The sequence below is a fragment of the Python bivittatus genome, unplaced genomic scaffold, assembly GCF_059951505.1.
Source record: "Python bivittatus isolate LINGU-HERP-01145 unplaced genomic scaffold, Pbiv_v1 ctg000480_np1212, whole genome shotgun sequence".
NCBI lineage: Eukaryota > Metazoa > Chordata > Lepidosauria > Squamata > Pythonidae > Python > Python bivittatus.
This window is the reverse complement of record NW_028277075.1, coordinates 97718628-97735264: the sequence shown is the minus strand read 5'-3', so window position 1 is coordinate 97735264 and position 16637 is coordinate 97718628. Positions and strand designations below refer to the sequence as shown.

The 16637-nt window shown below is 38.2% G+C and overlaps 1 protein-coding gene across 4 annotated transcripts in view; it reads left to right on the top strand.

The window, feature by feature from the left end:
• NEB (nebulin) overlaps positions 1–16637 on the top strand; it is a 211260-nt gene that overhangs the window by 32753 nt on the left and 161870 nt on the right. For all 4 annotated transcript variants that reach the window (XM_088146548.1, XM_088146545.1, XM_088146546.1 and 1 more), the window contains exons 23-33: positions 79–177; positions 4430–4534; positions 5173–5280; positions 10895–11008; positions 11735–11932; positions 13371–13478; positions 13734–13832; positions 14055–14159; positions 14252–14359; positions 15921–16232; positions 16375–16581. In XM_088146548.1, the coding sequence (XP_088002674.1) occupies positions 79–177; positions 4430–4534; positions 5173–5280; positions 10895–11008; positions 11735–11932; positions 13371–13478; positions 13734–13832; positions 14055–14159; positions 14252–14359; positions 15921–16232; positions 16375–16581 (1563 nt within the window). The remainder of the gene's footprint in view (positions 1–78; positions 178–4429; positions 4535–5172; positions 5281–10894; positions 11009–11734; positions 11933–13370; positions 13479–13733; positions 13833–14054; positions 14160–14251; positions 14360–15920; positions 16233–16374; positions 16582–16637) is intronic.

Below are 16637 nucleotides of genomic sequence, written 5' to 3'. Positions count from 1 at the left end.
GAAGTATAAAATGATAAACATGAAGTCTACCGAAAATTAATTGCCACTGAGTTTTTTTTAAAATTTTTTTCCCCCTAGTTTGCCTACAAAAAGCATCCTGACCAGATCAAGTTTACTTCAGTGCTGGACTCCCCAGTTTTGCTACAAGCGCAGATTAATACCAAGCAGCTGAGTGACGTAAGGAACCTGGAAACGGACAGAACCGGGCTTTGCGTGATGTTACTTTTCATGCTAAGTTGTCTGACAGATGGTGCAGAGTTAGTTGGGGCTCGCAGTTACTTAACATTGCAATGATATGGGACTCTCTTTGGAAAGTGAGAATTTTGTAGCAACACTTTCTAAAACAAATTGAAGCAGTTGCATCGTATGCATCAGGCTTTATACCCGGGCATGCAGTACATCTCAGCTTTCCCGACATTAATGAATAGGGTTCCTTGGCAGAAGACTTTGAGATGAGAATGAAACTATGATATACATGGATGATTACCCTCAGGACGTGACTCAAATCAATGTGTTCTAAGTTGAGTATAGTATGTGTCAGGCTTCATGCTCAGGCATGGCAGGACATCTCAGCTTTCCAGATACTTATCCTCTTATTCACGAATGTGCTTATTTAGCAGAAGACTCTCAGACATGAATCAGATAATTAGGTTCCCTGTTGCAGACAAGAATGAAGCCCTATGCAAGGCAGACATTGTCCTTCTCAATTCCAAAAGTCAATGCCTTTATATAGGGTTGTGCTTTGGAATTTTAAATCTAGGCACTTTTTTCTGTCACCTTTCTCGTTAACAGATGTTTGATGGTTTGCTTGATGGCTTACGATGGCTTAGAGGTATTTACAGGCTGGTCCTTTTTAGCTTTTAGAAACTGCTGATTGCTGCTTCAGCAGATTCAGCCCCTGTACTATCTGTTTTTCTATTTTCACCCTCCTCCCCACCTCACACTCTGGAGAAACTGACCATGTCTTTGAAAGAGTCACATAAAATTTTCTGATTGTGCCCTTAGTTATTTTTTTACCATGGGACCCTTTCACATATCCTGCTAATTGTGGCAGGAAGGTGCCTTGCTAACCATTTCAGGAAGGCAGAAATGGATGTGATAATCTTCCACCCATTGCAAAGGCAGCCTGCAGTCCTCTCTTTTTGTTTTACTTTCAAGAGGCATTTCCTACTGTAGGCAATACAAACCTTGCAGCTTGGATGGTCTGCAGTGCCTCATTTCAAGGTAAGGTGGAGGGCGAACTGCCCTGCTGCTGTTGGCCACCTCTGGCTTGCTGGTGATTCGGTGCTTGGCAACAGGAGAATCAGAGCTTCCTCATTGGGCCCAAGAGCCATTTCTCCTACCAGCACCTGCCCAGGCTGCCCAGGCTTCAAGAAGAGGCAAGAGAGCTGCATGTGCATTTGTACCTGATGAAGCCTCTTATTCTCCTGTCCCACTGAGATACTCTGCAGGACTGGACAACTGTGGGGAAAGAGAAGTAGAAGGAAAGCCCCCACGATGAAGCTGTCCACCCTGGCTTGGTGGAGAAGGCATAGCTGTGCCCGATCCTCAGGGCTGGATGGGTGCATTTTTTTGACCCGTGCCAGTGGCCCATCTACAGGTCTTCTGCTGCCAGTAATCGACACCAAAGGAGGCATTTTTGTCACCTCTTTGTTTACTTTCCTCATTGATCAACCTTGTTTACCTCATTGCGGAGGTAGAAAAGGAGCCAGAAATGGAAGCACTGCATTTGAACCTGGCGGGCTTTGATGCTGGCTCACAGACAGCAGAAAAACACTTCACTGCTTGAGTCTGGAAGTGCTTTTGATCATCTGAATTCCGCAAAAGAAAGAGAAGTTAAAATATATGCCCAGTGATAAAGCTGAAAATCAGGAAAATTGACACCACCATATCCTGATATGGTAGTTGTAATCTGCATAAAGAAAAAATAGAGGTTTGTCTTTTCCATAGAAATGTTTGTGATAAACTTGTCAGTCTGCTTAAAATACCTTGAAGGTATTAATATAGAACATTTACAATAATTAACATATATTCATGAGGATTGTAAATCACCTATTTTAGATCAGTATCGATTAGAGATAAAACAATGGAAGTATTTACATGTACAAATAGATTTTCTTGGAATATTCCAAGATATTTAAAATAATTCAAACACCAGGTAAAAATCCCCAAAATTTCCATAAATGCTTTAGAACTAATGGGAATTATATGAGATTCACTCCAATTAATTGAATAATTTGATAATCTACCAAACACTTATAGTCATAAATTTTGGTAAAGAAAATTCATAACTATCAATTAAAAATATATAGGAAAAAATTGTGTTCGGCTCCCACCATTTTTAAGCTCATTATGTCATCCAGTGGCTTGACAAAATAGGCTAAATGTTCCAATATCAAACGAAATAGAAGAGATGGATGGAGTTCCATCCTGTCGGAAGAGAAAATAATTCCATATATAATAACTTTGGCTGAAGGATTAGAAAACTATATTGAGTATCCAATGAATCCTGTTGGATCAGAGTGGTATGTAAATCCAGGAAGGAGGGAGGGAGGGAGGGAGGGAGGGAGGGAGGTTGGTTGGTTGGTTGGTTGGTTGGTTGGTTGGTTGGTTGGTTGGTTGGTTTTTCCTCCCAAATGAGGATTGAAACTGACCCACATTTCAGGCCTCTTTACTCCCTCCCTCTTCCTGGCACTGGATAGCAGGAAGTGGGGTATTTTTTACCTCTTCTACTTCTTTGTGAGGAATTCCTCTCATTCCAGAACTCTCCTCATTGCCAGGTGAGCCAGTCTCGGTATGTCTCTTATCAGATATACATATGTCTGTCTGCCCCTCCCCAAACCATTCCTACTCCCACTCATAATGCCACACTAGTGGCAAGTATTAAAGCTTGATTGTGTGGCCCATCAAATGGCTTTGGCTTAAGAAGTTATTGCAGACAGAAGTTTAAAGGAGACATGATGTGTGAATTTCATCTGTCATCTACCAAGAATAATTTGCTATCTCTCAAGGATAATAGCAGGTAGCTTTCTCAGTGAATCAGATATTCCTGTCTGCCTACCCACCCTATGCCAAGAATCCAAAGTATTTTTTTACCTTGAATTCTTTCCCCATCTACCCCGCTCAGATGAGGAAGGAAGTGGGGCAGATGTGTGCTAAGGGCAATGGGGCCTTGCAGGACCAGGATAAATTGGCAGGAATATTTTCATGATGGTTGTAAGCTGTAGGTCCAAGGCCATAGGACTGATCTGTATACAGTAATTAAATGGAATGATCCAATAAACTTGGCATCTAGCTTCTTAGTTTGCCATGTGCAGGGGATAAATTTGGTAGAAAGCCAGATATAATTTCCAGCAGTAATGGTGTGGCTTTCTAGGAATGATGATCAGCAAAGGGCTTGTAGAAGGTCTTGGCATTATCCATTTAATAATTGAAGAGACATTCAGCAGCTTGAAGTTGGGGGCTGGTGCCACCATTTGGGGAGATTTTCTTGCAAAATAACCCTTTCCCTGAAACCATGGCACTTAGTTGATGCTTCAAAAGGGGAGCCTCAGGTATGGTGGAGGGGAGAGGAGGAGAAAGAAAGGGAATAGTGGTACCTCCTCCCCCCCCCCCACTTCCTGCTTGTGCTTTGCAGTAATCTTCCATCAATAACCAGGCAGACCTCAAATTAATGCTGCCCTCATCTCTTGGGTGCTTTGATGAATGACCAACTCATATTTCTTCTGGTAGTCCCTCTTTGAATTGGTCAGCTAAGCCTATTTCCTTCTAGTTCATGTCCTGAGCTAACAGATGAAACTCAGCAACAGACTCTTGCATCAGTTTGTTGGAGGTGACAGATTTCATGGTTGGCAGTCATTTGCTGGACCAGATCCTCAAAATTAACTCTCAGGCATGCCACAAAATTACTGTAGTTGTCTAAATTTGAACTTTTTTGAATAAGCAGTGGGGAGGAGAGGGGTGCCATTTTATAGCTCCCTCTGTCAGCAGGTTTATTGAAAATACTATATAGGTTCTGTTGCTAATAAAGCCATCTGGTCTCAGGCAGATATATGGCTTACATGAGATAGGAAAGCAGTAAATTTTCTTAGATTTCAAACATTAAGGAAAGGCGGCTGGTATTCAGAAAGCTGGGACTGCTGCAGATGTTCATGGAAGGGCAGAACTGGTACAATATGGGCATCACTATTGTATCCCATCTGCTCCTTTCGAACGTTCATCATCTGGACAAGGCAGTCCATCTGGGAAGACACTTGGTTTGGATACTGGAGCAAGGCATCGATGACTTGGTCAATAGTTAGTGGGGTTGCAAAAAAGTCTGTAGCCACAGTTTAATCCTTGGTCCCTAGGAGAAGGAGCGCTTCCCATAGTGAAGAGCAGTGCATGTTAGTCATTGTTTATATCATTATTTGTTCATTCTATATTTCAGATGAATTATAAAGCCAAACATGAGGCAGAAAAGTCCAGATGTTCCATACCTCCAGATGCACCTTTGTTTCTCCAGTCCAGAGTCAATGCTTATAATATCAGTGATGTAAGTATAATGGACAACTGCTCTTGTGACTCAATTTCATAATAAATAATATTATTACTACTATGATAATAGGGCATGACTCTAACATATTTGCAGTGTGATGTCTATCAGGCAGACAGTGAATTAGACTAGCTCAATGTTCTCTGAACACATTGGACAACTCTTCTAATCCATAATCAGCGTGGACAAGGACATCAAGCTTGAAAAGAGAACCAATCTAATTAGCTTTATTAAAAAAAAAAACAGCCCCCAAAGTTTATTGAGGGAGGATGAAATAAGATGAGAGAATGATATGATGACATAAGAAGGAAGAGAGAAAACAGAATTTCTCAACAAATGTCTAGGAAAGTCTCAATCTCATAAGGGACTCATTTTGTGAAAGTTCCAAATATTTAAAGGTGATTATATTTGTTTATGGTATTTTGTTGTAGCATAAAGAAATGTTAGAATTTATAGTTCAGTTGGTTAGAAATGATAATTTTGGCTCCTAACTCAATTAAAGAATATTTCCATTTCTTTGTCAATCAAACTGAGGTATGGTTATAAATAAAGTAGTATCAGTGTATGGATTTTGAGGCTTATCCTCTAATTATTAGTTCAAGTTGATCCACTTTATTTTCCTCTTCTCCTTTGGTTAGAATTGGTATAAATATGACTGGGATCAATCCAAAGCAAAGAAGTTTGATATCAAGATGGATGCCATTCCGATTCTGGCTGCTAAAGCAAAACAAAAAATTGCGAGTGATGTAAGTAGTACACAGAGTAATGAAGGTAATCCTTAGCTTTCAATTGACATGCAAAGTTTATAGCATATGAAAGTATTTTATTCCAACATCCCCATGTAGGTTGAGTACAAGAAGGGTTACGAAAAGGGCAAAGGGAAGCTTATCGGAGCCTTGTGCGTTGAAGATGATCCCAAGATCTTACATTCTCTGAAAGTAGGCAAACTGCAAAATGATGTAAGTAACCCCAAAGTAGGGTAGAGTGAAAATGGGTTATGTGGCATGTTAGAACCCTTGTGATGATGTAGCAAAACTCTTTTTAGCTCCCTGTATTCTAGAGTTTTAAAGCAAGAAGAATTAATAGTGAAATAACAATTCCCAAATAGTTTTTTTAAAATTACAATCTTCATCAAGTAGCATTTTAATCATGGCCAGTAAAGAAGAAACACACCATATTCACCTTCAACAATCTGCTTATATTTTTTATGCCTATAAAATTTGGGAACTTCCAGTTTTATATTTATATAATGCCTAATTAACCCAATTCATTCAGTCAGATTAAGTAGTGAATTGCCTAATGAAGAAGTGATTGAAATAAGATAAGGTCAATTCACGAACATCAAGATGATCAGCCTTCAGTGAGCTAAATGGAACATCCATGGTCCAAATCTTTCTATCTAAAACATTAACAACAACAAAACGTTAAACTGATGTGAAGTATATTGGCTGCTTCCTTTATGAACTGATGATGGGTTTCTCATAAAAGTATTCTAGCCAGTATTAGAATCAACCTATTTGAACATATATCATGGGTCTAATACATAGTAGATGCTTTTTTCCCAGGGATTTGAGTCCAGTTGTATGGAATTCTCTTTTGGTTGTTTAATTATCCTGCTTGGTTGCTATGCTGCCCAGATTCACATTGTCTGAGTTGGGTGGCATTACAAATGCATGCAATAAAATAAAGAAATAAAAATAAAATCTGTGCTTATGTCTCCATCCTAATTATGGGTTCAGAATGTAGAATTGAGTGAAATGTTTTGGAATGCATTGTGATGTATATCTCAGGATGGAAAGGAAACAGAAATGTGTAAGTGGGAGGCCAAATCATACACAAAAGGAATGATATTTGCCACATCACTTCCTACACCCCTTTCTCTATTTTTTTCTACTCCTGCAGAGATTATATAAGGAAGGCTTTGAAAAAGCAAAAGGAGTAAGCATTAACTATTGTGAGACTCCACAGTATCAGGTCGACAGCACTCTTAAGAACTTCAGTGGAGTAAGTGTGGTGGAAATTTCTTCTTCGCTTCTGCTCCAGACATAGCTTTGTGTGGTTTGTTATAACATGTGACTGTGTTGCTCCACAGGTGAAATATAAAGAGCCTTATGTAGCCAATGTCTTGGGCCGGTACATAGGCAGCATTGAGGACCCCTATCAAGTGCACTGCATGAAGGTTGAAGCTCTGAAGAGCGACGTAAGTATGAATGGTACCTATTTCTCTCTCTCTTTTTTTCTTATTCAGTTCATGGATGTTATTGAACTCTGGTATTTTCTCTAGAAAAACTATAAAGCAGACTATGAAGATGAAAAGGCTAAATGCTATTTTCCTCAAACCATAACTCAAGAATATGAAGCCATCAAGAAGCTGGACACATGCAAAGATGTAAGTCCTTGTTACCGTGAGATCTTATAATTGTATGTACAGTAGTCCAGAACCTTAAAAGAAAAGTGCTGAGTGTTCTTTTAAAAAAAAAGTAAACATATATTACAATGCTAATAAATATTTCCTTGGATTGGTCTTGACTCATGGTGATTATGGACATGATGTCCCTTGTTCTACCTTCCTACCTTCTGCAAACACCCATCCATATTGTTTTCTTGGCATCAGAATGGAATTAACCATGTTTTCTTAAACATGCCAGGCATAATGCTGAAAAAACCAAAATGTTTCCATGTAAGGTTAAGTTAGAATGGGTAGGTCACATGCGATGCTGAATCAGAATTTAGGAAACTGCATAATTGCTTTGACAAAGTATATGCCAGGGGCATTTTCCTATTGCTGCTCATTGATTTGAGAACTCCCTCCTGAAAAGATCATTCTGAAGCCTGATACCAGATGGCTTTGTACCATCACCTAGGCATTTTAATTTTTTTATGTTTTGACAGGCCAATATTGGGTTTTATGTTCAGTCTTGTATTATACTTGCTGCTTCAGTTTTGTTACTGTCTATTTTTCTACTTATTGCCCTGAAAAGTTGCTGTTCATACACACATACAGGGTTCTTGTGACATCTGGTGGTTGCCTGTTGCCTTAGTTTTTGCTGGTGGCTATTTACTATTTTGGCATGTATTCATATTTCTGTTTTATACTTTAATTTTTGTTATTCATAGCAGATGTTTTATGTGTGTTTTATGAATGTAAGCCGCCTTGAGTCCCTGTCGTTCACAGCAGGATACAAATACAGCAAATAAATGTGCTTTGCCATAGAAGCTGATGCAGGCATGTATAAGTGTTCTTCCTTACAGCAGTGCAAAGTGTTTGAAAGGGATGTTTCACAAAGGGACGGAAGATGCCAGCCACAGCCAGGAAATCTGTTGTCTAAACCGTGGTCACTAAACCCTGAAGCACAACACTGCCCAACAGATATCAGCCGTGAAAGTGTGCACCAGTACATTGGAATAAAGTACCTTTCTTGGAACTGTTAAAGTAGCCTTGTTCTTCGCAAGGCTTACTCGACTGCTTGGAAAGCTGTCCCTGGTTGCTTTCACACATGTGCATGGCAACATCACTTCATTCTGCAGGCACTCCCAGCAGAAATATAGCCTGCACAGGCAGATATACAGTATATGCAGACAGCCAGCAGCAGATTTGGAAACAGCTGTAGAAGCCTTGCAAACAGTGGCTGCTTTAATCTTTTGAAGAGAGGGTTTTTGTTTCAGATGTGTTGCACAGACTTACTACTAATAGCCTTGATCCTCAGCAGTGCAAATATAGGCTGTAGCATTGTACCTGTGTATAACAAGTATGACACGGTATGCTTTCATTTGTGCTTTTTAGTTAAAATATAGCAAAATATATATCTTTGATAATCAGAAGGCTTTAGGATTAATACACAGCAGTGTGTTGTTTAGTTATAATTTGGCTGAATGAATGGACCATATTAGCACACTAGAATTTTTTAAAAATCTTTTTCTGTAGATACTGAAATGTAGGACTATAATCTGATACATACTAAAAAGGAAATGTCATTACCTTTTATTTCCTCATTTGTCTAGCATGCCTACAAGAAGCATCCTGATCAGATCAAGTTTACCCCTGTGACAGACTCGATGGTTATGGTACGAGCACAAATGAATTCCAAGCAGCTGAGTGATGTAAGTAACCTGGCAACTCAAACAATGTCCAGTCTGGTTTTATCTTGCCAGATGCTTTCTCTTCCAGTAATGGATTTCCAGTCATGAAGTTGTAGCTTTATTATCTGAATGTTGAAAGCATTCCAGATAATGATGTCTAAAACGTAGAACGTCAGGAACATAGCATTTTGAAGAACATCAGAATGTCCCATTATTCTCTAGACCACACCAATCCAGCCATCCTAAAGGTAGTCCCAAAGCTTTCTGAATGTAAATTTTATGGAAATGTGAGGCTGGATCATGCTGGGAACATCACAGATTACTTCCTGTTCCAGAAGATTTACTTCTGGAAAGTCTTTGGATCATCCCTGGAACAGCCAGATCCATATAGTTGAAAAGAATAATGGAATAGTTCAGAATTCCTTGGAATGTTCTGTTTCCAAAATTGTATATTTTTTGCACATATTTAGTGCCAGAATAGATAAATGAAACAAGTAGGAATATAATTGGAAAAACAAGGGCTGAGCCTTGTAGCCAGTCAGCAGAGATGTATAGGCAGTTAATGTTGCATTAACATGGGGGATCTATTTTTGACACTGAGTGTTTTGTGGCAGTGCTTCCTATTTTTAATTTTCAAAAGATGTATGGTATGAAAGCAGATGGTTGTCTATTATTGCTGTCTTCATGAAAGCAAAAGGCCATTCGTACCCTGATGTTAACTGACATTGATGCAACCCTTCCTGAATTAACCAAACAGTTGAAACGTATTTATTTATTTAATTTATACCTTGCTTTTTTATCGTGATGATTACTAGAGTAACTTTTACTTTTACTTTAAATGGTTTGGATTGCCCTCTTATTTAGCTCAGGTATTAACAGGCTATACTAGCATGCTTAACTGCTGTCCTCCAAATGGTCACTTTTTATATCAGTATTTGTTCATTCTGCATTTCAGTTGAACTACAAAGCCAAACATGAAGCTGAGAAAGGCAGATGTTCTGTCCCTCCAGATGCTCCTTTATTCCTCCAATCCAGAGTCAATGCCTATAACGTCAGCGATGTAAGAGTCTTATGAATGACACTTTCGTAGCTAAAAAGATATAACTGACAACTGGGCTGCAAGCTGCCGATGAGACTCATAATGCTATTCGTGATGTTGATGATAAAACAGGACATATTTGATTGTCATGTAACGCCTGTCAAAAAGATTAGTTTAGAGGCAGGGAACTTAGATCACCACTTAGACCATCTTCATAATCAGCTTTCATCACCCTTGTTAATTTGGTAAATGGCATCAGGCTTGGGGAAAGGCCAGTGATTAATTAAGAAATGAGATTCTGAAGAGGAGGAATGATGAATAGATGAAGAAGAAAGGAGAAAAGAAAACCATCAAAGCAGATGTTTAGGAGAATCTATATGTGCTGACATGGAGAAAGATGCTAGGGAAGGAGGCTAGTGAGGTTCTAGGAGGCTATGAAGACCAAGAACAAAAGTGATGGAAATCACAGGAATTAATAGCAAATATTACTGTGTGTGAGTGTGTCCCTATGTGAGTGTCCATGGACAGAGATACATTTGAATAACCAGTGAAGAAAAAGACTTCATTTGATGAATGTTGAATTATTTACTATTGATAGAAAAACCCATTTAGTCTACTGGGATCACTGCTTTCTAGCTCTGAAGAAAGGTTCTTTAGGGTACATGGAGTATGATGGGGATCTGCATTCTACACCAATGTCCTGAAATTAAACCCTAATGTCCTGATCATATCTTTGGCAGCTCTTGCAATATAGAATAATGGGGTTATAAAATAATCAGGGCTTATTTTATACAAATTTCACATATTTGCTGAGTGAATTTGAAAGTAAGAGCTTGAAATCTTGTGGTGGATAGTTCAACTGGTCAAAAAAGATTATTCCATTGTTAGTCTACTCAAAGTAACATGCCCATTAAAATAGTTGTGGAGTTATAAGTTTATGCACTCACTAAGATAAATGTATGGATTATATGTAATATGTTTTGGATTTTATGTCATGACTTGTTCTTGTATTTTGTTCTTTTCCCTTGGTTAGGTTTGGTATAAGTATGACTGGGATCAATCCAAAGCAAAGAAATTTGACATCAAGGTGGATGCCATTCCAATTCTGGCTGCTAAAGCCAAGCAAAAAATTGCAAGTGATGTAAGTGTTACATAGAAATTAAGGTAGACCTTGGATTGATTTACATTTGCAGCCAAGTTTCTAGAATACCAAAGTACATTATTGTCTTGTGACCATATAGGTTGAATACAAAAAGGGTTATGAACAGAGCAAAGGCAAGTTAATTGGAGCTCTGAGTATTGAAGATGATCCCAAAATGATACATTGCCAGAAAGTGGCCAAGCAACAGAGTGATGTAAGTACAGATAAACCAAATAATATTTATGGTTTGTTAGTGGTATGTTGAATTCTCTGGAAATGCTATTTTGTTTAGATCAGTGTTTCTCAACATCAGCAACTTTAAGATGTGTGGACTTCAACTCCCAGAATTCTCCAGCCAACATATTCAGAGTGTCTCTTTAGGTGAAATTTACATTCAGGAAATTCAAATGAATAAAGAACTGCTGATCTCTAAATTTTGAAATCATAATGAGCAAGTCCAGAGTGTCAAATCCTCTAATGGGGAATAATATACTTTTGGATGAAAGTGGGTTCTCAAAATTGCTTAGCAAAATGATCAGGAAATGCAAATATTAGTAAGGGGAATATTTGGACTATTCACCTGAATGCTTACCAAGTACAAAAAGTAGACCAGTGAAAGTGAAATATTAAGCTATCAGTAGGTGCACCAAATTTTTAGAATAAGTAACTCTGGCATATATTCAGAAGTGCATACACCTATTGCATATCTGCTGATTTGAAAATTAGCCCAACTCTTAACCTAGTCTATTTCTTGCATATTACAGTGGTCATTTCAGAAGATCTTCTCATGTTGCAGAAAAAGGATTCTTTAAATAAGCTGTGCATGCTTTTAGCATATTCCCTGCATATTCTAGAGGGGCTATCGGCCACATTTTACAAAGTTCTGAGCTTCTTTTTTCAAACTTTAAATTGTTAATAACATGTATTAACTCTACCATAGCTGGAATATAAAAAAGGTTATGAAGTAGCAAAGACCAGATACACAGCACCGCTGGATATGATTCCTGTTGTACAAGCAAAGAAAGCCCAGGCGATCATCAGTGATACAGACTACAGGCATCGCATCCATAATTACTCCTATCCTCCTGACAGTATTAATGTGGAGCTTGCCAGGAAGGCTAATGCTTTACTAAGTGATGTAAGTAGCAAGGTTTGAACAAACCTAGCATTGTTGAACTGAAGAACACTTCATGCAGAAAAGAGAGATGACCATGCATTTTCATAAGCCTTTTCCCGGGTTTGACAGTTTGGACAGGAAGAACCCCCCCCCCCCGAGCGTTGTCTACCTTGGCCTTCCCTAACTGCTGTCCTCCAGATTTGTTGGGAATGTAAGTCCCAAAATGCCTGGTCAGCATGTCTAACTTTAAGACCTAAGGTGGCCATTAGCTGTCATGAAAGTATGTTGACCTGTAATCATCCCAAACCAGCAAAGCATCCATAGAGCATTCAGTTGAAGAAGGATGATCTAAGACATTAAAATATAGACTAGTAAATAACACACTTTGACAAAGAGAATAGATTTAAAGACTGAAAAGAAATAATCTGAAAAAAATAATAGGTAGCTGCTATCTAGGACTGTACAAAGAATAAATTCAGGGATTTGATTCAAACGCCATTCAGTTAAATATCCAAATCAAATTGACCTTCTAAATCAGTTTGATTATTCAAGTTGAATCACTGAATCAAAGAGGGTGCATTTGAATCAGTTCAGTGATTATGAACCTTCTGTGCATGCACAGAAGCTATTTTCTGAAGAAGTTCAAATCAGCTCAATTGCATGATTGATTTGAGTTGTCAGACTGAATTGAGTTCTGAACAAAATCATTGATTTGAATTAGATTGAAGCTGTTCCATACATCCCTATTTTCAGTGTTTCCTTTAAAAAATGCTTTCAGTATAATTTTCAATATACATTTCTTGAGATAAAAAATAGAACTGAAGAAAGGTTTAAAACTATAAAATGTTTTGTAACTTGTCTATATAGCAGAAATAATATGCATTCACAATTACTTATTGCTTGTAAAGGATAGTCTGGAATTCAGAGAGGTTAGTCCTCAGCTTCTAAAAATATTGTACAGTTCCTGTCCATGTATGAACTCCTAACATTTCTTCAGACTATTACATAAAGCAAAGTGTTGCCTTCAAACTGAATTCAGCTCCTAGCGATTACACAGAAACATCCATGGGTTTTTTGGGAAATGGTTTGCCATTGCTTTATCCCAGGATGTGTGTTTTTTTTTAATGTCTTAGTTTAGTCTGTAAACCTGGATTTTCCAGATGGCCCTTAGACCAAGCTCCTATCAAAGCTGACTCTGCTTAGTCTTCTACATCAGCCTGGGTCAGTTAGGTGCTGCTACCTAACAAAGCACATTGCACCAGTTTTGGAATAATTTCATCATTTTGTTTTTGGCATGTGCTTCAATTACATAATCATCCTAGATTTAGTTCATGAATTCTAGTTTCTGTTGGCTAAATTTTCAGAGAATGTTTCCTCTACATATAGATGTCAGAGGAAATGTCACATGAACCTATAAGCAAGCTTTTCCCCTTTTTAAACTCATTATGGTCTTTTCCAGACTGAATATAAAGCTGATTACAACAGCTATATGAAAGGATGTGGTTGGGTGCCATATGGATCCCTGGATGCAGAAACAGCGAAAAAAGCTTCGGAATACATAAGTGAGGTAAGTAAAGCTTAAAGAAAATCAGAGTTACCTCGGTTTAGTTATGGGGTCTTGCATATCTATTTATAACTAAATGGAGAAATCAGATACCCTCACAGGAGCTATGCACTGAATCCCCAGTCTATCCAATAACTCTCTCACTTATCACATGTATAAAATCCTTAATACAGATTTTCAGTGAAGTGATGGATAACGATTAGAAGGAAGCAATAGAAAAATTCAATAACTGAGACTGATTTGTTTCTTCATAAACAGAAAAAATACCGTCAGCATCCAGACACTCTTAAATTTACACAAATTGAGGATCATCCTACTGTAGTTCAGGCTAAAATCAATCAAGCCCAGAGGAGCGATGTAAGTATGGGTGATGTATGTGTGTTTGTTAGCATTTTGACTAACTACATTCTAAATTTGCTGCAGGTCATAGAACCATGAAAAGACTAAGGAGTCTTGGTCAAACATTACTTCCACGCTTCTGAATTGAATCCTAACCTGTGATTTGGAATTGTAATGAATTATAATGTTCATTTTCCATTTTGGGTGTCACACTGATTTCCACATTTGATTCTTCTTCAGGTACTTTATAAAGCCAAAAATGAAGAAACAGTTCACAGTTATAACCTCCCAGCAGATGCGCCTCAATTTATCCAGGCAAAGGTTAATTCCTACAACGTTAGTGATGTAAGTTTGCTTTTGACAATTTTTTAAATGCGACATTTAGCTGCATGTATAGATGATGGTCATGATGACTAAATAACTGTATTCTCTTTCAGGTTTATTACAAACTGGGGTTGGAAGACCTGAAATTGAGGGGCTATGACCTGAGAAGCGATGCCATTCCCATTAGAGCTGCTAAAACTGCCAGACAGGCTGCCAGTGATGTGAGTAGGCCCATCAGAAAGAGTTGTTTACTTTAGGGGCAAAGGAAAATTCCCGTATAATAATTAATTTTGTAGGACTTGATACCAGTTCATCAGGCTAAGAAAGAGCCTGTCCTGGCTACATCAACTAAATTCCAGTGGACTGATTTATGAATTAAATCAATCCCAGAAAACAATGGCACTTTTGTAATCTGTTTAAAATGGATTTACTGATTTGTACAGTTTATCAGCCTTTTAAGCAACCCCAATATGTTAAGCAGTGGTTGAATCTCTACCAGTCAGCAATTTAGGAACAAGACGTTGACATTTCTTGAGTTAAGAACATCTTTAACTTTTCAGTTTCATGGCGCTTTGGAGTGCAGAATTTGAACAGCACTCTGCCTTGTCTTTTTCAATTACTTCATTGCATCATCTTTGCTATGGTGGCTTCTGCAGTGCAGAATGACCTTCCGTCTATGACTTGCCAGGCCCCAACACTGATTTATTTTAGGAGACTTTTTAAGCCTTATATTTTTATAAGTCTCTTTCCTAGCTGGTAACTCCTCCAATAGCTTATAATTATTATTTTTCATGAATTGTTTCTATTATTTCTCTTCTCTCCCCTCCATTTTATTCTGTTTTATAATCATAGTAAGCTGCTTCAGGTTTGTTTTTGTTTTTTAAAAAAGTGGCATTTAAATACTTTTGATAAATAATGTGAAATAAAATGTAACAATTTTTGTTTCTTCCTTTGCTTAATTTTTCTCAGATTATAACATTTATATTATCTTTCCTTGAGACTGTACCTCACATCTCAGTTGCAGATTCTGTAACAGTGTTACAGTTTTTAAAATCTGAGAGTTGCCACTATAATCCTATACCAGTGTTTCTCAACCCTGGCAACTTTGAGATATGTGGACTTGAACTCCCAGAATTCCCCTGCCGGTATGGCTGGCTGGGGAATTCTGGGAGTTGAAGTCCACATATCTTAAAGTTGCCAAGGTTGAGGAACACTGTCCTATACTGTATGAATTAACCCTGAACCAAACCCTGCCATATACAGTGAGATGTAAATGCCAAATGAAAGGACATAGGACGATGCTGGACTCCATTTAATTCCCAGTGAATCAAGTGGGGTATAAGTTAACCATGACCAACTTTTCACATTGTTTTAAGTATTATTTGATCCAGTTCATTATTGTTATTATTACTTTTACTACTACCACTACTGTCAGCAATAGTAATAATTCTGCAGTTGTGCAGTTATTCAATGTACTGTGAACAGAGTTGATCAAGGAATGCCAATGGCATCTACAGAATTCTGCTTGCACAGAATTAGTACAATTCTGCAAATGCCTGGGGATTTCCACCAGCACTCCAAAAGCATGCTTTATATGCCCTCACTTGTGGCAGTTCTTCTGGCACTACTAATGGCATACATTCAGTCTGAAAAGTGGACAGTTTTCCACTCATTTTGACCTTTCTTGTCTTTTTTTTTTTTCAATACTGATCTTATATAGTATTGGTATGTTATATGTTGCTCATCAGGAAATTAATTTCCCTTTCGATCTTGTTTTGACAGTTTGAATACAAGAAAGACTATGAACAAGCCAAAGGCAAACTGATTGGCTTCCAGAGTGTTCAAGATGATCCCAAATTGGTCCATTATATGAATGTGGCCAAGATGCAGTCAGAGCGGGACTACAAGAAAGCTTATGAGCAAAGCAAGACTAGGTACAACACTCCACTTGATATGGTTAATGTTGTAGCTGCGAAGAAAGCCCAGGAAATTGCCAGCAATACCAATTACAGGAATCTCCTGCACCATTACACATTATTGCCAGATGACATGAATGTGGAGCGATCCAAAAACATGATGCAGATTCAGAGTGATGTAAGTCTGCCCATACATTTGGGTCCAGATGAATGTAATTTAAAAAGCAGTTTTTTAAACTAATCAGCTGATAATTCTCCCTCTCTCTCTTTCTCTCTCTCTCTCTTTCTCTCTCTCTCTTTCTTTCTCTTTCTTTCTTCAGAATCTTTACAAGGCTGATTTTAACAGCTGGATGAAAGGTATTGGGTGGATCCCAATTGGCTCCCTCGATGCGGAGAAAGTTAGAAAAGCAGGAGAGGCTCTGAATGAGAAGAAGTACCGCCAGCACCCGGACACTATTAAATTTACAAGCATTGTGGATTCCCCTGTCATGGTCCAGGCTAAGCAGAATGCCCTTCAGCTCAGTGATGTGAGTAAGGCCTTGGAAAGATAGGAGAAGTATTAAGTCTTATGAAGTTGGACAGC